At 42.6% G+C, this 24,500-nt stretch overlaps 1 protein-coding gene across 4 annotated transcripts in view; it reads right to left on the bottom strand.

Annotated features, from left to right (window-relative positions):
- The window catches only part of LOC137045523 (KH domain-containing RNA-binding protein QKI), a 213,995-nt gene that overhangs the window by 20,911 nt on the left and 168,584 nt on the right, over positions 1 to 24,500 (bottom strand). For 2 of the 4 annotated variants that reach the window (XM_067422205.1, XM_067422204.1), the window contains exons 5-6: positions 16,276 to 16,363; positions 13,179 to 13,478 (exon numbers count right to left, since the gene is read on the bottom strand). In XM_067422205.1, coding sequence (XP_067278306.1) covers positions 13,179 to 13,478; positions 16,276 to 16,363 — 388 coding nt within the window. The remainder of the gene's footprint in view (positions 1 to 13,178; positions 13,479 to 16,275; positions 16,364 to 24,500) is intronic. The other 2 variants (XM_067422207.1, XM_067422206.1) reach the window with 1 other exon arrangement.

The following is a 24,500-nucleotide window of genomic DNA, read 5'->3' as shown; positions in this document are numbered from 1 at the left end:
CCCTAACTCTACCCTTAAACTGACCCACACCACCACACCTGACCCTAACTCTACCCTTAAACTGACCCACACCACCACACCTGTCCCTAACTCTACCCTTAAACTGAACCACACCACCACACCTGACCCTAACTCTACCCTTAAACTGACCCACACCACCACACCTGTCTCAAACTCTACCCTTAAACTGACCCACACCACCACACCTGTCCCTAACTCTACCCTTAAACTGATTCACACCACCACACCTGTCCCTAACTCTACCCTTAAACTGACCCACACCACCACACCTGTCCCTAACTCTACCCTTAAACTGACCCACACCACCACACCTGTCCCTAACTTTTCCCTTAAACTGACCCACACCACCACACCTGACCCTAACTTTACCCTTAAACTGACCCACACCACCACACCTGACCCTAACTCTACCCTTAAACTGACCCACACCACCACACCTGTCCCTAACTCTACCCTTAAACTGACCCACACCACCACACCTGTCCCTAACTCTACCCTTAAACTGACCCACACCACCACACCTGTCCCTAACTCTACCCTTAAACTGACCCACACCACCACACCTCTCCCTAACTTTTCCCTTAAACTGACCCACACCACCACACCTGACCCTAACTTTACCCTTAAACTGACCCACACCACCACACCTGACCCTAACTTTACCCTTAAACTGACCCACACCACCACACCTGACCCTAACTTTACCCTTAAACTGACCCACACCACCACACCTGTCCCTAACTTTACCCTTAAACTGACCCACACCCGTCCTTAACTTTACCCTTAAACTGACCCACACCACCACACCTGACCCTAAATTTACCCTTAAACTGACCCACACCACCACACCTGACCCTAACTTTACCCTTAAACTGACCCACACCACCACACCTGTCCCTAACTCTACCCTTAAACTGACCCACACCACCACACCTGTCCCTAACTTTTCCCTTAAACTGACCCACACCACCACACCTGACCCTAACTTTACCCTTAAACTGACCCACACCGCCACACCAGACCCTAACTTTACCCTTAAACTGACCCACACCACCACACCTGACCCTAACTTTACCCTTAAACTGACCCACACCACCACACCTGACCCTAACTTTACCCTTAAACTGACCCACACCACCACACCTGACCCTAACTTTACCCTTAAACTGACCCACACCACCACACCTGTCCCTAACTCCACCCTTAAACTGACCCACACCACCACACCTGACCTTAACTTTTCCCTTAAACTGACCCAGACCACCACACCTGACCCTAACTTTACCCTTAAACTGACCCACACCACCACACCTGACCCTAACTTTACCCTTAAACTGACCCACACCACCACACCTGACCCTAACTTTACCCTAAACTGACCCACACCACCACACCTGTCCCTAACTCCACCCTTAAACTGACCCACACCACCACACCTGACCCTAACTTTACCCTTAAACTGACCCACACCTGTCCCTAACTTTACCCTTAAACTGACCCACACCACCACACCTGACCCTAACTTTACCCTTAAACTGACCCACACCACCACACCTGACCCTAACTTTACCCTTAAACTGACCCACACCACCACACCTGACCCTAACTTTACCCTTAAACTGACCCACACCACCACACCTGACCCTAACTTTACCCTTAAACTGACCCACACCACCACACCTGTCCCTAACTTTACCCTTAAACTGACCCACACCACCACACCTGTCCCTAACTTTACCCTTAAACTGACCCACACCACCACACCTGACCCTAACTTTACCCTTAAACTGACCCACACCACCACACCTGACCCTAACTTTACCCTTAAACTGACCCACACCACCACACCTGTCCCTAACTCTACCCTTAAACTGACCCACACCACCACACCTGACCCTAACTTTACCCTTAAACTGACCCACACCACCACACCTGACCCTAAATCTACCCTTAAACTGACCCACACCACCACACCTGACCCTAACTCTACCCTTAAACTGACCCACACCACCACACCTGACCCTAACTTTACCCTTAAACTGACCCACACCACCACACCTGTCCCTAACTTTACCCTTAAACTGACCCACACCACCACACCTGTCCCTAACTTTACCCTTAAACTGACCCACACCACCACACCTGTCCCTAACTTTACCCTTAAACTGACCCACACCACCACACCTGTCCCTAACTCTACCCTTAAACTGACCCACACCACCAAACCTGACCCTAACTCTACCCTTAAACTGACCCACACCACCACACCTGTCCCTAACTCTACCCTTAAACTGACCCACACCACCACACCTGACCCTAACTTTACCCTTAAACTGACCCACACCACCACACCTGTCCCTAACTTTACCCCTAAACTGACCCACACCACCACACCTGACCCTAACTTTACCCTTAAACTGACCCACACCACCACACCTGACCCTAACTTTACCCTTAAACTGACCCACACCACCACACCTGTCCCTAACTTTACCCTTAAACTGACCCACACCACCACACCTGTCCCTAACTTTACCCTTAAACTGACCCACACCACCACACCTGTCCCTAACTCTACCCTTAAACTGACCCACACCACCACACCTGACCCTAACTTTACCCTTAAACTGACCCACACCACCACACCTGACCCTAACTCTACCCTTAAACTGACCCACACCACCACACCTGACCCTAACTTTACCCTTAAACTGACCCACACCACCACACCTGACCCTAACTCTACCCTTAAACTGACCCACACCACCACACCTGACCCTAACTTTACCCTTAAACTGACCCACACCACCACACCTGACCCTAACTTTACCCTTAAACTGACCCACACCACCACACCTGTCCCTAACTTTACCCTTAAACTGACCCACACCAACACACCTGTCCCTAACTCTACCCTTAAACTGACCCACACCACCACACCTGACCCTAACTCTACCCTTAAACTGACCCACACCACCACACCTGTCCCTAACTTTTCCCTTAAACTGACCCACACCACCACACCTGACCCTAACTTTACCCTTAAACTGACCCACACCACCACACCTGACCCTAACTTTACCCTTAAACTGACCCACACCACCACACCTGACCCTAACTTTACCCTTAAACTGACCCACACCACCACACCTGACCCTAACTTTACCCTTAAACTGACCCACACCACCACACCTGACCCTAACTTTACCCTTAAACTGACCCACACCACCACACCTGACCCTAACTTTACCCTAAACTGACCCACACCACCACACCTGTCCCTAACTCCACCCTTAAACTGACCCACACCACCACACCTGACCCTAACTTTACCCTTAAACTGACCCACACCTGTCCCTAACTTTACCCTTAAACTGACCCACACCACCACACCTGACCCTAACTTTACCCTTAAACTGACCCACACCACCACACCTGACCCTAACTTTACCCTTAAACTGACCCACACCACCACACCTGACCCTAACTTTACCCTTAAACTGACCCACACCACCACACCTGACCCTAACTTTACCCTTAAACTGACCCACACCACCACACCTGTCCCTAACTTTACCCTTAAACTGACCCACACCACCACACCTGTCCCTAACTTTACCCTTAAACTGACCCACACCACCACACCTGACCCTAACTTTACCCTTAAACTGACCCACACCACCACACCTGACCCTAACTTTACCCTTAAACTGACCCACACCACCACACCTGTCCCTAACTCTACCCTTAAACTGACCCACACCACCACACCTGACCCTAACTTTACCCTTAAACTGACCCACACCACCACACCTGACCCTAACTCTACCCTTAAACTGACCCACACCACCACACCTGACCCTAACTCTACCCTTAAACTGACCCACACCACCACACCTGACCCTAACTTTACCCTTAAACTGACCCACACCACCACACCTGTCCCTAACTTTACCCTTAAACTGACCCACACCACCACACCTGTCCCTAACTTTACCCTTAAACTGACCCACACCACCACACCTGTCCCTAACTTTACCCTTAAACTGACCCACACCACCACACCTGTCCCTAACTCTACCCTTAAACTGACCCACACCACCAAACCTGACCCTAACTCTACCCTTAAACTGACCCACACCACCACACCTGTCCCTAACTCTACCCTTAAACTGACCCACACCACCACACCTGACCCTAACTTTACCCTTATACTGACCCACACCACCACACCTGTCCCTAACTTTACCCCTAAACTGACCCACACCACCACACCTGACCCTAACTTTACCCTTAAACTGACCCACACCACCACACCTGACCCTAACTTTACCCTTAAACTGACCCACACCACCACACCTGTCCCTAACTTTACCCTTAAACTGACCCACACCACCACACCTGTCCCTAACTTTACCCTTAAACTGACCCACACCACCACACCTGTCCCTAACTCTACCCTTAAACTGACCCACACCACCACACCTGACCCTAACTTTACCCTTAAACTGACCCACACCACCACACCTGACCCTAACTCTACCCTTAAACTGACCCACACCACCACACCTGACCCTAACTTTACCCTTAAACTGACCCACACCACCACACCTGACCCTAACTCTACCCTTAAACTGACCCACACCACCACACCTGACCCTAACTTTACCCTTAAACTGACCCACACCACCACACCTGACCCTAACTTTACCCTTAAACTGACCCACACCACCACACCTGTCCCTAACTTTACCCTTAAACTGACCCACACCACCACACCTGTCCCTAACTCTACCCTTAAACTGACCCACACCACCACACCTGACCCTAACTCTACCCTTAAACTGACCCACACCACCACACCTGTCCCTAACTTTTCCCTTAAACTGACCCACACCACCACACCTGACCCTAACTTTACCCTTAAACTGACCCACACCACCACACCTGACCCTAACTTTACCCTTAAACTGACCCACACCACCACACCTGACCCTAACTTTACCCTTAAACTGACCCACACCACCACACCTGACCCTAACTTTACCCTTAAACTGACCCACACCACCACACCTGACCCTAACTTTACCCTTAAACTGACCCACACCACCACACCTGACCCTAACTTTACCCTTAAACTGACCCACACCACCACACCTGACCCTAACTTTACCCTTAAACTGACCCACTCCACCACACCTGTCCCTAACTCTACCCTTAAACTGACCCACACCACCACACCTGTCCCTAACTCTACCCTTAAACTGACCCACTCCACCACACCTGACCCTAACTTTACCCTTTAAATGCCCTTTGAAGCTGCACTGAAACTGTTATTTGGACCTTGAACCATCTGGGGTCCAATGAAGTATAAGGAGAAAAATCCTGGAATGTTTTCATCAAAAAACTTAATTTATTTTTGACTGAAGAAAGAAAGACATGGACATCTCGGATGACATGGGGGTGAGGAAATTACAAGAAAAAGTTTATTTAAAAGTGAACTAATCCTTTAAATATACATTTCAGCAGTGCATGATAAAATATGCACAAATATCAATTAATACATCAAACCCAGAATGCCAAAAACTTCTGAGAAGGTTTGGCTGAAATGTGTTTTTGTAAACAAATATAATTTGTGCATGAATTCACTTTTATGGCTAGCAAATTTATATAAACATATGAACTAATCATGCATAAGCTATACATGTATTATTGTATTTGTTAATCCAGCTGTTCATGTTAGTTCACAGTGCATTAACTAATGTTACCATTTGATTTTAATAATGCATTAGTAAAAAAAAAAGAAAAAAAAAAGACAAAAACACTACTAAATAAAATTTAAATTCTAATATTAACCATAATAGTATATATCAATACTGCATAATTTCCAAACCTCCATTTTTATAGTTGTTTCATAGTGATGGAAAGGTGGAAAATTGTAATAATAAAGGGTCCAATTCTCACTATAAACTAGTTGCTTATTATCATGCATATTACTAAAATGTTGTCTGTTTATTAGTACTTATAAAGCACATGTTCATTCCTTATTCTACATCCCTTAATCTAACCAATACCTAAACTTAACAACTACCTTACTGACTATTAATAAACAGGAATTAGGAGTTTATTGAGGCAAAAGTCGTAGTTAATAGTGAATATGCAAACTGTCCTCCAAAAAATAGGACTCTATAGGTCGTTTTTCAAACACCTTATTACGAACTTTATTTACGTTTTAAAGTCATGCGCCCTCTAGCTGGCGTTAAAATAATGACAGTGTCGTGTCACGTCTGACTGTCGTTACCAGTCAAAATGCGTGTTCATTTTAATGTAATGTGTGGACTTTTTACCACTATTTGTCAGATTTCCATTAGCAAAAATATTAATTTTAATTTACAACCTCACCCACCCCATCCCTAAACCTACCCAGTGATTTATAGTCACACACACTTTATGAGCATGTGTGTTCCCTGGGATTGAACTCATGATCGCACGATCACATGTCGTTGTTGTATATTGCAATGCTTTACCAACTGAGCGATGCAAAAGCTGAAATATTACGTAGATAAAAGGGAAAAATGGCAGCACAACTTTAGTAAACGCTCCTACGGGTCGTATTTCATGAGTTAAAATATTGTCGATCGGGGCACAACTTTAGTAAACGCTCCTATGGGTCGTATTTCATGAGTTAAAATATTGTCGATAGGAGCACAACTTTAGGAAACGCTCCTATGGGTCGTATTTCATGAGTTAAAATATTGTCGATAGGGGCACAACTTTAGTAAACGCTCTTATGGGTCGTATTTCATGAGTTAAAATATTGTCGATAGGGGCACAACTTTAGTAAACGCTCCTATGGGTCGTATTTAATGAGTTAAAATATTGTCGATAGGAGCACAACTTTAGTAAACGCTCCTATGGGTCGTATTTCATGAGTTAAAATATTGTCGATAGGAGCACAACTTTAGTAAACGCTCCTATGGGTCGTATTTCATGAGTTAAAATATTGTCGATAGGGGCACAACTTTAGTAAACGCTCCTATGGGTCGTATTTAATGAGTTAAAATATTGTCGATAGGAGCACAACTTTAGTAAACGCTACTATGGGTCGTATTTAATGAGTTAAAATATTGTCGATAGGAGCACAACTTTAGTAAACGCTCTTATGGGTCGTATTTCATGAGTTAAAATATTGTCGATAGGGGCACAACTTTAGTAAACGCTCCTATGGGTCGTATTTCATGAGTTAAAATATTGTCGATAGCAGCACAACTTTAGTAAACGCTCCTATGGGTCGTATTTCATGAGTTAAAATATTGTCGATAGGGGCACAACTTTAGTAAACGCTCCTATGGGTCGTATTTCATGAGTTAAAATATTGTCGATAGCAGCACAACTTTAGTAAACGCTCCTCTGGGTCGTATTTCATGAGTTAAAATATTGTCGATAGGGGCACAACTTTAGTAAACGCTCCTATGGGTCGTATTTCATGAGTTAAAATATTGTCGATAGGGGCACAACTTCAGTAAACGCTCCTATGGGTCGTATTTCATCAGTTAAAATATTGTCGATAGGGGCACAACTTTAGTAAACGCTCCTATGGGTCGTTGTGGTGTGGCAAGCAGCGGGGCGAGGGACCGCGAGAGCGGGCCGGTGATAAACGTTCACGAGTGCCAGCTGCGTGGCACACCGGTCTCGTCTCGCGGCCATGTGACGGGAGCATATAAGGAGGAGCAAGGACAGCGGAAGACGAGAGAGGACCAGGCCTGGAATTTTATGTTATGTTGTGTTTTGTTTTGTTTATGTGTTTGTGGGCAGTCGTCCGTGAGGGGCTGTCCACGTTTTATTTTGTGTGTGTTTGCGGGCAGTCGTCCGTGAGGGGCTGTCCGCGGTTTTACTTTCATTTTGTTTATTTATTTTTAATAAATGTTGTTGAAACGTTCGCCGGTTCCCGCCTCCTTCCTTCCCATCTACAAACCGTTATTACATTGGTGCCGAAGCCCGGGAGGAAGGAGGGACGCGCTGTCGGAGAGCCCTCGCTGCTGAGGGGGATCGCGGTGCTGAGGAGTTCGGGCAGCGCGGATGAGGAAAGACCGCGAGGGCTGCCCGAGGCGATGGTGCTGGAGCGGGAAAGGTGGGACAGAGACCTCGCTGCCGTGCCCCTGGGTCGAGGTGGGGTGGCTGCCGTCCGAGAGGGAGCGGAGGAGTCGCCGCGCTTGCCGGGGGCCGGAGCCTGCTGCCATCCGCCTGATAGGGGAGGAGCAGGGAGCGCGGGGCTCGCTGCCGGGTCCCTCGAAAGGAGGAGTCACCGCCGGCCGCCAGGGGGCGGAGGAGGATCGAGCGGCCCACCAGGCGTCCAGTGCCATCGCACAGCACCGCGAGGAAGAGCCTCTCGGCGGGCGGAGGGCCGAACGGCAGTGTGTCTGGGAACCGGACCAGAATTTTTTATTTTTTTCCCCTTCTTTCTTTTTTCCCTCTCTCCCCTCTCTCGTCCGCGGGCTCCGTGGGGTCCTCGTGCTCCCGTCTACATTTCTCTCGCCTCTCTGTCCTTACCCCCAGGTGCCGCGGCCGCCGTGATCGGCCCCCCAGGGAGAGGGGGGGAGGGGGAGTAGAGCGCCGTCTCGGGAGTGCCCCCTGGCCTGCGAGGGGCGATGGGGGTATGTGGTGTGGCAAGCAGCGGGGCGAGGGACCGCGAGAGCGGGCCGGTGATTAACGTTCACGAGTGCCAGCTGCGTGGCACACCGGTCTCGTCTCGCGGCCATGTGACGGGAGCATATAAGGAGGAGCAAGGACAGCGGAAGACGAGAGAGGACCAGGCCTGGAATTTTATGTTATGTTGTGTTTTGTTTTGTTTATGTGTTTGTGGGCAGTCGTCCGTGAGGGGCTGTCCACGTTTTATTTTGTGTGTGTTTGCGGGCAGTCGTCCGTGAGGGGCTGTCCGCGGTTTTACTTTCATTTTGTTTATTTATTTTTAATAAATGTTGTTGAAACGTTCGCCGGTTCCCGCCTCCTTCCTTCCCATCTACAAACCGTTATTACAGTCGTATTTCATGAGTTAAAATATTGTTGATAGGGGCACAACTTTAGTAAACGCTCCTATGGGTCGTATTTCATGAGTTAAAATATTGTCGATAGGGGCACAACTTTAGTAAACGCTACTATGGGTCATATTTCATGAGTTAAAATATTGTCGATAGGAGCGCAACTTTAGTAAACGCTACTATGGGTCATATTTCATGAGTTAAAATATTGTCGATAGGGGCACAACTTTAGTAAACGCTCCTCTGGGTCGTATTTCATGAGTTAAAATATTGTCGATAGGTACGCAACTTTAGTAAACGCTCCTATGGGTCGTATTTCATGAGTTAAAATATTGTTGATAGGGGCGCAACTTTAGCAAACGCTACTATGGGTCGTATTTCATGAGTTAAAATATTGTCGATAGGAGCACAACTTTAGTAAACGCTCCTATGGGTCGTATTTCATGAGTTAAAATATTGTTGATAGGGGCGCAACTTTAGCAAACGCTCCTCTGGGTCGTATTTCATGAGTTAAAATATTGTTGATAGGGGCGCAACTTTAGCAAACGCTACTATGGGTCATATTTCATGAGTTAAAATATTGTCGATAGGGGCACAACTTTAGTAAACGCTACTATGGGTCATATTTCATGAGTTAAAATATTGTCGATAGGAGCGCAACTTTAGTAAACGCTACTATGGGTCATATTTCATGAGTTAAAATATTGTCGATAGGGGCACAACTTTAGTAAACGCTACTATGGGTCATATTTCATGAGTTAAAATATTGTCGATAGGTACGCAACTTTAGTAAACGCTCTTATGGGTCGTATTTCATGAGTTAAAATATTGTTGATAGGGGCGCAACTTTAGCAAACGCTACTATGGGTCGTATTTCATGAGTTAAAATATTGTCGATAGGAGCACAACTTTAGTAAACGCTCCTATGGGTCGTATTTCATGAGTTAAAATATTGTTGATAGGGGCGCAACTTTAGCAAACGCTCCTCTGGGTCGTATTTCATGAGTTAAAATATTGTTGATAGGGGCGCAACTTTAGCAAACGCTACTATGGGTCATATTTCATGAGTTAAAATATTGTCGATAGGGGCACAACTTTAGTAAACGCTACTATGGGTCATATTTCATGAGTTAAAATATTGTCGATAGGAGCGCAACTTTAGTAAACGCTACTATGGGTCATATTTCATGAGTTAAAATATTGTCGATAGGGGCACAACTTTAGTAAACGCTCCTCTGGGTCGTATTTCATGAGTTAAAATATTGTCGATAGGTACGCAACTTTAGTAAACGCTCCTATGGGTCGTATTTCATGAGTTAAAATATTGTCGACAGGAGCACAACTTTAGTAAACGCTCCTATGGGTCGTATTTCATGAGTTAAAATATTGCCGATAGGAGCACAACTTTAGTAAACGCTCCTCTGGGTCGTATTTCATGAGTTAAAATATTGTCGATAGGTACGCAACTTTAGTAAACGCTCCTATGGGTCGTATTTCATGAGTTAAAATATTGTTGATAGGGGCGCAACTTTAGCAAACGCTCCTATGGGTCGTATTTTTAAGGATGTGACAAACGACCTATAGGCGTATTGGTTGAGGGACATGTTGGAATATGTTACCCATACTAAAGTGTTACCTAATAAAGTAGTCAACAGGTAACATTTATGTCATTGCATCACTCCTAATTTGCATAAATAAGCTTTTTTCCCAACTCCACTGCGTCGATGGACACACACGTTACTGGAGATGGCCAGTTTCTCATTAAAACGGCTGGCTTCTGGCTGCCCGGCTCCTGTATATGTGAACCCGTAGACGATGTAAGGAGCGTGCTGTGAATCCCGCTCGAGACGAGCTCAATAATCATGCGTATTGGACAGTAGCTAAACCCTACTTCATCTGCTCTAATTGGACACGCTGCTCTTGGCATTGGGATGGGCTATTTGTCGCTGCTCAACTTAACACCGTGCCTTTGGGAGAAGCCCGTGTTAAACTGGCAGAATGCTGTTGGTAACATGATATTCATAATCGGCTTTTCTCGAGTGCTTTAATGAAGCCATGCAGCTTGTGTGGAGTGGAGAGGACAGGGCTTTTGAGAGAGAGCGCTCTCATTATTCATATAAAGCCAGTAGAGCACTTAAAAGCCAAATCATTTATGCAAACGTTTCTTAAAAGGATTTTTTGTGATGAGGGAGGACTTATGACAGTAAATGGATTAAATGGAAAGGGCTTGATGTATTGTTGTTTTGTGTTTTTATATTATTGCCTATTACTCCCTTCTTGTGTTTGCTTGGTGTAGGAGGGCAGGTTTGGGTGACTTTATACTGGAGGCCATTTAAGAGGAATAGGGCAGGGGTGGGCGGTATGACCAAATCTGACATTACAGTATGAGACATCACGGTAAAGCAATATGTCATAATACACTTCCCTTTTATTGATGTTTTATTTTCTTTTTTTTATATGTCACTTCACAGAAGATCAGGGGCCAAATTCACAAAAACATTAATGATTTTTCAAAGTTCACATTACTGAAGCATGTTTTAACAAGATATCATTATTTCAGTCTTTCAGAAACACTTTATAACAAGTGAAAAGTAATAAAATATTTACTAATTATTTGCAAACTATTCGTTTATAACTAATTAATGTGTAGTTTAATACACATTAATAGACTTTATACAAACTGTGAGTTCTTCATTCATAGTCGCTGTAATGTAAGGTTAAGTGTTTAATTATCTAATATGTAAAGAGTTAGAATATGCTTTGTTAATAACTTATTAACTGTTAATAGTTCTCACTTTAGATTAGGTCACATAAAATGGGGAAATTATATTAATTAAGAGCTTTAAACCAATTTTTATTAGACTTTAATTGCATTGAAATGTTTACAAACACACACACACACACACACACACACACACACACACACACACACACACACACACACACACACACACACACACACACACACACACACACACACACACACACACACACACACACACACACACACACACACACACACACACACACACACGCACACTTCTTGTACATAAACTTGTTGTAATTGTTTTAGATGATATGAGTATACTTATTAATGTTTGGCATCAAATCTTATTTTTCTAGTTTTGTGGTAGTGGTATGTTTGTTGATTTGGATTAGATGACTGCTGTTATTGTTTTGTTTTCTGTTTTTTATTATTTAATGCTGTGTATTAGGACCCCCTTGAAAACGAGATGATGCGTCTCAAGGGGTTTATCCTTAAAGGGTTAGTTCACCCAAAAATATCAATTCTACCATTAATTCCCTTCTGTGGTTGGCCAGCCGTCAGACCTCCATTCATCTTCACACACAGATGAAGATATTAGTGTTGAAATCCGATGGCTCAGAAAGGCCTTCATTGACACCAATGTCATTTCCTCTCTCAAGACCCATAAAGGCACTAAAGACGTCGTTACAAAGCCCATCTCACTACAGCGGCTCTACAATCATTTATGAAGACACGAGAAGAGTTTTTGTGCGTAAAAAAAAAAAAACGACATATAGTGATGGGCCGATTTCAAAACAAAGCTTTGAACCGTTATGATTCAGTGAATCGACTCATGATTCGGATCGCCAATGTCACGTGATTTCAGCAGTTTGGCACGAGATCCGAATCATGAAACGATTCACTGATTCATAACGGTTCAAAGCTTTGTTTTGAAATCGGCCCATCACTATATGTCGTTTTTTTTTTTTTTACGCACAAAAACTCTTCTCGTGTCTTCATAAATGATTGTAGAGCCGCTGTAGTGAGATGGGCTTTGTAACGACGTCTTTAGTGCCTTTATGGGTCTTGAGAGAGGAAATGACATCGGTGTCAATGAAGGCCTTTCTGAGCCATCGGATTTCAACACTAATATCTTCATCTGTGTGTGAAGATGAGCGGAGGTCTGACGGCTGTCCAACCACAGGAGGAATTAATGACAGAATTTACATTTTTGGGTGAACTAACCCTTTAAAGAATAAAATTTGTTACATACCGCCCATCCCTAACGTACGGCCATACTAGACATAGGAAACCACGGCCCATGCTGAAGGGTCTGCTTGTAGTGAGACATTGGCAAGTGTATCGAAGCTTACCTAACACCCCGTTGGAGTCGATGGGGTACTCCAGGATGGAGGTGGCGGGTGCCAGTGTGTAGGGGTAATCGTAGGGCGTGGCGTAGATCAGGCCCGACTCCGGCCCGGGCTGCACGAGGGTGGCGCCTGCGGGGTGGGTGGAGCCGTTGGGCATGACGGTCTGGATCTGGCGGATCAGGGGCATGATGGTCGGCCCGGTGGGCGCGGGCGTACGCAAGGCTGAGGGCGGCAGGACGGGGGCCGGCCCGGTGAGAATCCGTGGGGCCTGGGCGCTCGCTGCAAGAGAGAATGCAAGGGCAGCTGCGGTGAGCGGAAAAATGCCAGGGTGGGGGTGGATAGAGACGGGTGGGGTCGGGACAAAAAAGACAAAAACAGTTAGTACCATGCACAGGAAAACACTGGACACAGAGCATGACAGCGATGCTAAAGCTGTTCCCTCTCAGAAAACCGCGCCTTAAGGCCAGAGACACACTGCAAGCGTGACGTGAGCGCCTCGGCCGCGTGGCGTGTTTTAATTTCGGCTCCCATGTTAACAGGTTAGAGTTTGCACATTGCCTGCTCAACCACGCGAGCAAAACGCGTACATGCTAAAAAAAGAACCGACGCCTATTTTTCACGCGACACACGAGCGTGTTGGAAGCTTTAGCAGGCAAAATAGATTAGGAAATGATGTTTATATGTCATTTTGACATGAATACATATTAATAAATAACATTTTTCATGTTTGAAAGTCTCTAGGTTAACATAAATGCAGATATAGGCCCAATTGCAATAATAAAAAAACACGCAACAGAAACGCCACGCTCATGCCACGCTTGCAGTGTGTCTCCGGCCTTAAGGGTACAACAGCTTGTCACTGGGGCCTTAAAAGGGCACCTTTACCCCTAAAAGTTTCATAGCAGAACTTCAAGCAGGGCTTGATATTAAGCATGTTCATATGCTTGTCCTTCGGAGTTAAAAAATGTGCTTGTCTGGATTTATTAAAAAAAAAAAATTAATTAATTGATTTATCTATTTTTGTATTGTAAATATAATTTATTCTTAATGTTCAATCATACTTTTTACCTTTTATAAAGGGCATTTTTCACTTAATCTTATTAAATATAGGCTATCTTTTAGGTTTCATATTATACTCTTAGATTTGATCAAGAAATTAAATTAGAATAAGACACTATAGGGCTTTTACCAATCAAATAAAATAATTTACACTGAAAAATTACAATTGCATTAAATAATGTTTTGAGATTTGTATTTTTGAAATTGGATTTAAACACATAATACATGTTGGAAAGTATGTCTAAACATGAAACTAAACCACCGGTAGGTGGCAGCAGGTGCCGTCTTAATAAATGAGTCATTGAGTCGATTCGTTGAAATGGCTGAATCCTTCAAGAATGAGGCAGTCGTTTACAAAAAGGTTATTGAATCTTTGATTTAACCGATTCATTCAAAGTGCCGAATCATAAGTAACACACTGTTGCTGTGAGACACGTTATGGTTCTGTTGCTTGAATCTTTGGTTGGAACTATTTTCGCTGCTGAAATAGAACAAAAACAGTCAATATTGCAGCTAAAATGTAATTGAATAAATGTCAGATAATTGTTTGTGGAAATTTTCACTAAATGTTAATTGATGGTTTATGGAACTGTCATATGAAATCCGTGTCATTTTCGTGGAAACACACTCTTGGTTGTGTAATGTTGTTTAACTGTATCATATGTTATAAATATAAAAATGTAACATTTTGAATGTTTAGTGCAGTTTCTCAGTGTGAGCGGCGCTTATGTTGTGCTTTCTCCTCGAGAGGCTGCCCGAGCGTCAACAGCGCAACCTTGGACAAGCGGACCAGTGTTAATGTCCAGCCCCGCTTTAAGGAACATATTGCTACCCTAAGGTACTAATATGCACCTTTTAGGTAAATTCAGAATTAAAATTTCCTGATAATTTACGCACCGCCATCTCATCCAAGATGTTCATGTTTTTTTTTCTTCAGAGGAAAATAAATTACTTTTTTGAGGAAAATATTCCAGCTCCATCTAATGGACTTCAATGGGAACCAATGGGTTGAAGGTCCAAATTAATGCAGTTTCAGAGGCTCTGACCGATCCCAGCCCACTTCTGGGATGTGCTTTATCAAAACGTATGACGCCATCCCATCCGAAAGATCACATGACATGGGTGGAAGTACCGACCCAGTACCAGAAAACGGCATCTCATGTTCTTCTCCCACTTCAAAATTGTCAGACATCGTTGTTTTACCTTTATTTTTGTAAAGGGCGTTTGATTTAGTCTTTCCACGCTCGGTTTAACACTGGGTCGGCACTTCCACCTAAATCACGTGACCTCTCCAACGTGATCACATCATAGGTCATGAATAAAGAACAACATAGAAGTTGAGCATTCGAGGTATAAAAGCATATAAATGTTTTTTTGTAAATGTTGACGGTTTTTCTGGATCAGACTCTGCTCTTCCTCTGAAACTGCATTGATTTGGACCGTCAACCGTTGGTTCCCATTGAAGTCCATTATGTGGAGAAAATCCTGGAATGTTTTCCTCAAAAAACATAATTTATTTTCAATTGAAGAAAGAAAGACATGAACATCTTGGATGAGATGGGGTGAGGAAACTATCAGGACATTTTTATTCTAAAGTCAACTAATCTTTAAGGCCTCAGTGATAAGCTGTTGTCCCCCTAATGGTACAGTTTTTGCACATTTTTTTCCTGAGAGTGTATTCATTAGTAAACAAGGCAGGTGGAGCGGCCGGCGCATTCGAACATGTGCCTTAGTAACAATATCGCACTCTTGCAGTTCACTTCAGGACTATTCACTGAAGCAGTGAAGCGAGGACGAAGATGTCACAACACCCAGTACATTAAGGAAACATTGTTTTCACAGATAGCAGTGCATGTTCTCTATTCTTTCAGTTCATTAGCTGCTCTTTGGATGTATGCGCTAATTCTGGATCACAATACTGAGACGCTGGTCGGAGCGTTTATCAGGGAATCAGGGTTACATGGATTACTGAGAGCTGCACATTTACAAAAGCCTCAAACAATACGGCCTCTGTTTGCTTGCAGAGGAAGTGGCAGCTTACGTGATTTGATATTGGCATCTCTGTAGGTGCCGTTAAGAATGGCCAGCTCCATCAGCTGCATCTTCTTCAGACTGTCCTCCCCTTCGGCCTGTTGGAATAAAGAAAAGCAAAGAGGTCAGAAACATATGCCTAGTGTTTGCTACTGTTCACACTGCAGCTCAATGCATTTTCATCTTCAAAATCTCTAACTAAACCTCCAAACTGTCCTCCAAAAAATATGACTCTATAGCACATATTAATTCCTTATTCTACATCCCTTAATCTAACTAATACCTAAACTTAACAACAACCTTACTGACTATTAATAAGCAGGAATTAGAAGTTTATTGAGGCAAAAGTCGTAGTTAATAGTGAATATGCAAACTGTCCTCCAAACAATACAGCTCTATAGACCGTTTTTCAATCACCTTATTACGAACTTTATTTATGTTTTAAAGTCATGCGTCTAGCTGACGTTAAAATAATGACAGTGTCGTGTTACCAGGGTTGCCAGATTTTCACAACAAAACCCGCCCAATTGGTTTCCTGCTAAAATTAGCATTTCTGGATATAAATATCATATAACTGGGGTCACTTTAACCCGCGGACATGAAAAATAATAGCCAGCGGGAGGATTGTTAAAGTAGCCCAATTCTGCGGAAAAACCGCAGACTTGGCAACACTGCGTGTTACGTTTGACTGTCATTACCAATCAAAATGCGTGTTCATTTTAATGCAATGTGTGGACTTTTTACCACCATTTGTCATATTTATATTTAGCAAAAACATTTATTTTAATTTACAACCTCACCCACCCCACCCCATCCCTAAACCTACCCAGTGATTTATAGTCACACACACTTTATGAGCACGTGTGTTCCCTGGGATTGAACTCATGTTGTTGTTGTATATTGCAATGCTTTATCAATTGAGTTATGCAAAACCTGAAGTGTTACACAGATAAAAATGCTTTAAAAATGATAGTGTCCTGCTGTCAATATGAGCACAACTTCAGTAAACGCTCCTATTGGTCGTAGTTCAAGAAAGAGACAAAGGACCTATATGCGTATTGGTTGGAGGACATGTTGAAACCTCTCACAAAAGTTCATCTCATGCTCGGCCAGTGCATTTCAAGTACATATTTAACATGCGTCCTTCTTCTGCTGTGGTGGTAATAAACCTCAGTACTAGGAGCGATAGAGTTTCCTTTAAAAGGATGCGCCATTAAAACAGAAGTGTTCAGGTAGCTAGCTATATTTCAACAGTAACAAGTTTAGGTCACATTGGTAATGCAGAGTTTACGGGTTTGATTCATAATACAGGAAATGGCAGGAAATGACTGAGGTGCCCTTGATCAATCGCTCTCCGCCTGCCAAAGCAAACATGGATGGCTATTGCTCTGTGTGTGTGTGTGTGTGTTCATTACTCACTACTTCTAATGTGTGTGCACTAATTTTGATGGGTTAAATGCAGAGCACAAATTCCAAGTATGGTTTACCATTGGCCTTCACATGTCCATTTCACTTTACACTTTCACTATGAGTTGCATTCCGATTAGGCCCAATCCCATTTCTCCCGCTTTGTTTTGCGCGTTCACATGAAGGGGTAGGGGTGTGTCGATTCTCTTTTGGCTGGAGTGGTTGGGTTAAGCAGAAGGGCCAGATAGCCCTTCAAATGAAGATTTTTCAGGACCACACTACGAGTGAAGGGGTACGAGTGAAGACTACCGGTAGTGATGTTGGCACTCAGGATCGATCACTTGTGTGTTGCTGGAATCGAATGGTTAAAGGGTTAGTTCACCCAAAAATGTAATGTATGTCATTAACTCCTCCCCCTAATGTCGTCCCACACCCGTAAGACCTCCGTTCATCTTCACACACAGTTTAAGATATTTTATATTTAGTCCGAGAGCGTATGCAAGTGTATGCACACTATACTGTCCATGTCCAGAAAGGGAATAAAAACATCATCACAGTAGTCCATATGAGACATCAGTGGGTTAATTAGAGTCTCTTGAAGCATCCGAAATACATTTTGGTCCAAAAATAACAAAAACTACGACTTTATTCAGCATTGGCTTCTTTTACGGGTTTGTGTTCAATCCTCAAATAAAGATTCAAACGGTTATGAATCAGCGTATTGATTCATGATTCGGATCGAGTGTCAAACTGCTGAAATCACGTGACATTGGCGATCCGAATCATGAATCAATTTGCTGATTCATAACCGTTCGAATCTTTATTTGATGATTGAACACAAACCCGGAAGAGAAGCCAATGGGGGCAAGGGGAAGGGTAGGCAAAGGGGTATATAAGAGAATTGGCAACAATTACCCTTTTACATTTTTTATTCTGGGGCAGAAACAAGCTTCCATAGATTTGTGATATTTTGCTTTAGAACATTTTCATATTCTTTCAGTTGTATTGTACCGTGTATATCTCCTCTAAATATATCATGTTTTTCAGTATGGTTTATTTAAAAAAATAAACAAAAAACCTTTTAGCTTGGCCCAACACTGCTCATCTGTGCTATGGAACAACACCAGAAGAACATTTGGACCGCTCACATCATGAGCCGGCCAGCATTCACTCCCTCAGTCTGTGTTTGTGCCGCGTTGAATCATCAAAAGCACGTGAATCACTGATCGACGTAAGCGCCGCACACATAAAGCTGCCTCTCAATCTTGCAAATTCCTCACACTTTCTCTCAATTGTGAGTTGAAAGTCAAAATAGTGAAATATATACGTGTAATTATAAAAAAAAATTCTCTGAATAGCGTGATATAAACCCGCAATTGTGTGTAAAGTCAGAATTATGAGATATAAACTCAGAATGACTCTTTTTTTCCCCTCAGAATTGCGACTTTATTGATCGCAATTATTTGAAAAAAATCTGAATTGTGAGAAATTCGCAATTGCAAGAAAAATGGAAGAATTGTGAGATAAACAATTCAGTAGGTCCAATAACAAGCTTCCATAGATTTGTGACATTTTGCTTTAGAACATTTTCTTATTCATTCAGTGTATTAGTTATTATTTACTGTGTATATCTCCTCTAAATGTAACATGTTTTTCAGTATGGTCGATTTAAAAAACAAAAAAAACAAAACCTTTTTGCTTGGCCCAACACTACTCATCTGTGCTATGGAACAACACCAGAAGAAAATTTGGACCGCCACGTCCCTCACATCATGAGCCGGCCAGCATTCACTCCCTCAGTCTGTGTTTGTGCCGTGTGGAGATGAGCTACAGTAAGAGAGATGTATTTACTGCCCTGCAGCGCTGCTCCTCTAAGGGCCAGGTCCCCTGCGCCCTCCCCGTGTATCTAAATATCAATACTTTATTAAGTCAAGAGCCCGCTGATGAATAGAGCGGGACAGAGCTGTTATAAATCACTCTCTGTCTTTATTTAATCAGCCTAATGTGCTCTGTCCTTGAGAGGCAGGCCTCTGAGAGCGCCGGCCTGCTGCCTGAGAACGAGGGGAGAAAGTTGGGCGAAAATATCTTTTCAGAGATGGCCTACATAGCAGAGCTTTTGAAAGTTATGTTATGAAGTTATGAAATATATATGTTACTTCTTCCTGCGTTGTTGTTTTGATCTACACCACAATGTCTCGGTGAGTAGACATGCTTTATTAGCGATGACAGATGACGGGACCACAGGAGGCTACATTTCTTGTTTTGAAAGCTTCAGGAGGGCGAAGTAAGCTTGGTCTTATGGATAAAAGAGAGTATTCAATGGATATGGATATATGGAGTGGAATATTATCACGCGCTCAATGCATTCTGCATGACAGCTGAATAATTTAGAAAGGTTTTAGTGAGTTTTGCATTTAAACTATTAGTCCTTACCAGGGCTTGACATTAACACCTGCCAACCTTCCAAATGTGTGTGTATTTCAGCAGTGACGTGTAGCAGAAACTTCTACTAGCCGGTTTGGCGGGTTGAATTTTAAATATAATACAGTGCATCCGAAAAGAACAAACTAAAAAAACACATGTTCATAAGTATTCACAGCCTTTGCTCAATACTCAAGAGCTTTGGCACCAATTACAGCCTCAAGCCTTTTTGAGTAGGATGCTACAAGCTTGGCACACCTATTTTTGGGCAGTTTTTCCCATTCTTCTTTGCAGGACCTCTCAAGCTCCATCAGGTTGGATGGGGAGCGTCGGTGCACAGCCGTTTTCAGATCTCTCCAGAGATGTTCAATCAGGTTCAAGTCTGGGCTCTGGCTGGGCCACTCAAGAACATTCCCAGAGGTGTCCCGTAGCCACTCCTTTGTTAGAGCAGTTTTGAAGCGTAAAGTAGAGACGAGCTGGCCGTCGCCATCTTAGCAGCGTGTCACTCCCGGATAACAGAAAATGGCCAGAGAGGCGGGACGTGGGCGGAGCTTAAGTGACACAATGACTAACAGACAGCAGACAAACGGCAATCCACCTGTCACTCAAAGTGGCCACGCCCTTAATTATGCAGAACTTTAAGGCTTTATATAATGTAAACTAATGAGTTATAAAAAAAAATCAGACAGTCAGTCGGGAATCGCTATTATAGGGTCATATACATTTCCCCAACTTTTTTTGAACACTGATCAGTTCATAGCAAAATGGAAGAAGACGGTTCTTAGGCACAAGTCTGTGACAGTCATCATGAAGGCCAACATTAGCCGTATAGACCAAAACCACAATTAGTACCAGACTGTAAACATGTTTTTTTCTGCTGTAAAGTTGGGCATTTTAACATGAGGCTCAATGTGGTTCTGCTCCTTCTGGATCCGCTCTAGTGGCCAGTCGATGAACTGCAGTTTAAGTCACTTCCGTATTGGCTTCAACAGAAACTGAGAGAGGTTGCCGCTTGATTTTAACACATCTTTACAAGAAGATGAATTAAACAAAATGCAGTGTAGCATAATTAGCATAAATGTAGCATAATTACATTAAAAATTAAATAAAATCTACGTCAAATAATATTTCTTAAAACAGCAGGCAGAACACACTGTGCACAGCAGCGCTTTACACATTCCCAACACAAGCACTGCTCCAGGCCTGCAGTTTCAGGTGTGAGCCAGTGAGAGGTGCTGTGATGTCAGCAAAGCCTTCTGGAGGGATGCTAACTTTCCCAGCCAGTTTGTATCATCGCCCACACAACCTAGTCCTGTTCAGCTCCACATATTGGGGATTTTTCACTCTGTCATGCTTTGGCTGCACATCCATTTTTAACCTACAAATCAAAAACAGTTTTACGTCTCAATATCGATGACATCACTGGGTTTTTCACACTTGCCGGTAATGCATTGCAGCACATCTGACAATCTCTCTCTTTCTGCTCTAAGCCACAATAGTGACAGTCTGCGGTTTTCCTCTCCATTGTCCTTCTTTCATCCACATCTCTCGCCCTCCTTCTATGACAGCGTTGCCGAGGGCTTTTCCTGCTCTCGTCGTGCCACCGAGCTGCTCGCTGACAGAACAAAGGCCCTTTTCTGCGCCAGGATCTGCGTGCGAGCGCTCCAAGCTAACGCCAGTCGTCCTGATTTCAGTTTAACATACAGAGGACCCTGGGGTGGCTAAATCGCATTTTCGCAATTTGGCCACCGGGTTCTGGATCATTTTGCTGGTCCCTATGTCTGATGCCTACTGTGCGTTTCGAGTGCTCTCATTCACTTGCTTATCCTCTTCTCATACAGTCCCTGTTTCAGTCGGCATCTGAATGATCTGATCTTCACATGTTTATTGGAGGTGTTTGCTGCTATTCCACTTTTTTATCAAGCGCTGTCTTCTGAAGCCAATTTCTTCTGGTCTTCTGGTCAAATTTCAAAGTGTCGTCGTGTTACAGCGATTGCATGCTGAGGTTATCGTTTTTGACTACTTCCAAATGTGCTTTGAGTGACTTTTACACCTATACAAATTTGAGCTTGGTACAATTTTGAAAGAATATGTTTTTAAAATAAGTTTTTTTTATCTTTTGAACCTAATAATAAATGTATTTACTGTACATCACTTTAATGTGTTCTTACTGAAGAAGCATTTTTTTTGCAACCCCCCAACAATAAACCCAAACATTTGAACATTAGTATCCAAAATTTGCATTATAAAACCTGAACGCATTTTAATGAGTACTGTATCCCACAATGCAATGCACTCGACTTCCTGACCATCCGTTTCTAATGTGATGAATGAACCACGTAATATAACTGTGATTTATAACATCTTTTGGTTAACTCATTTGATTGGAATGACGAAATTTAAGACATTTTTTTTCCATAGACTGTAAAAAAATATGGACGTAGTGTCCGTGACATCACCCATGAAGAGCAGTTTTCTTTCTTCACCAAGGCTGCATTTATTTGACCAAAATACAGTAAGCTAGAAATATTGTTAAATATTTTTACAATTTAAAGTAACGGTTGGGTAACACGTCACTTAAAGCCGTATATGAATCAAATAATATTATGAATGTATTTTAATAAATTAATTATGCCTTGTAATGCACCTTATATTGCACGGTATGGTCTCATAAATATTAGTAACCACAGTTATAATAGATTATAATACTTATCTATAAATTGAACACACCTTTAGAATGCATTTAACACACGACAGACAACCAATTTCAGAATCTTATAATGCATTATACTTTACATAAGGGCTTTAAGTAAAGTGATGAAAGCTGAAATTTGATTAGCAAGTCACATGATCCTTCAGAAATCATACTAATAATAATAATAATAATATATCTAATAATTCCTTATTATCAAAGTTAAACAAAAGGTAATGTTTGGGTATAAACATCATGATTCATTAATGAGAAGAAAGACCAAAAGAACAGCATTTAATATGATATTAATATTTCGTAACTTTGTCTCTTTTGATCATTTATGTTTACATGTCTTTCTGTGCATTTATGTGTACAGGTGACAACATTGTCGAAATGATCCCCGTTCACACGGATTCGTAAAAAAGATAAAAAATGCTGTGTAATTCATGCCAGGCCAGTAGGTGGCGATGTCACTTTGTAAAGAAACACTACGCGCCTATAGACTGAACACGTAATACGCATGATATCACCGCTTTCACAAATTCACATATTTGTAGATGAGGACGAAAATGGTATCGCTTTTAAACGTACACTTTAAAACCTGTTTTCAGGACCCCAAAATGTTGTCGTATAATTGAACGACTAAAAGGCATAAAGCGTTTTCCCTTTATAGTTGAAAACGGTGTTGTGTAAATGCGTCCTTGCTGAATAAATGTATTAATAATAGGGATGCCACAATTCTCAATATAATATTGAACCGTTCGATACGGCATTCATGGTTCAATACGCACTTATGAATTGTTTTTTCCGGTTTTGCATTTAATTTATTATTTTTATTTCTCTCCGTTTTAAATATTTTTCTCTCAGTTTATTTCGGCTCTGAGTGTGCCTGTGAGTCTACGCGCTGATATAAGCAAATATCCAATCATATGCACTAAAGTTAGGGGGTAATTAACACTTGTCCTAAAGGGACAGTTCACCTCTTAAAATATGTTAATAAAACAACAAAAGACAAAGAGAAAATCACTCACTGCTCTTAATAAAAAAAACATTTAAAACAGTAGCTTTTAATTAATGTATATTGTATATTGAAGACTACGTAGTTTTAATTTTAGCCTACATTCATTCAATTTCATACTTAATGCTACTGTACATCTCTGAGCTATATTATATGATGGAATACATAGGAATGTATACAAGGGTTTTTAACTAAAGTTTTAAGTTTAAGCAACGCTTTTAAATTATTTTTAGTAAAATAAAGTAAGAGTATTGCAATAAAATAAAAATAAAATTCTCTTTAACCTCTTTCTGTTCCTGTCACCTAAGAATAGAATAGCAAAAAACCGAACCGAACCAAAAACCGTGGTTAAAAACCGAGGTGTGTATTGAACCGTGGACTAACTGTATTGTTGCATCCCTAATTAATAACAGTGACCCCTAACGTTTTAACAGTATTGTGTATTTAGCACTGACAACTGTGTTCGAATGACCCAAGATGTTAATAGTGCCTAAAAGCAGAGATTAGAAAGTGCTCGATACAGCAGATCCAAGCAGAGAGACCAGAAGAGCTCAGGTCAGGCAATGTAAAATGCTTTTAAAGTCCGCTTGCATAAAGAGGAATTACTCTGGAGCTATTCAGACTGGGATCACGATGACCTTTACAGCACAATGCCTGCTAGCCTACAACTTTCCATCACGGCCTGTCAGGTCGGCAC

Source organism: Pseudorasbora parva, chromosome 17 (genome assembly GCF_024679245.1).
Source record: "Pseudorasbora parva isolate DD20220531a chromosome 17, ASM2467924v1, whole genome shotgun sequence".
Lineage (NCBI taxonomy): Eukaryota > Metazoa > Chordata > Actinopteri > Cypriniformes > Gobionidae > Pseudorasbora > Pseudorasbora parva.
The sequence above is the reverse complement of the archived record's forward strand: the minus strand, read 5'-3'. Positions and strand labels throughout refer to the sequence as shown.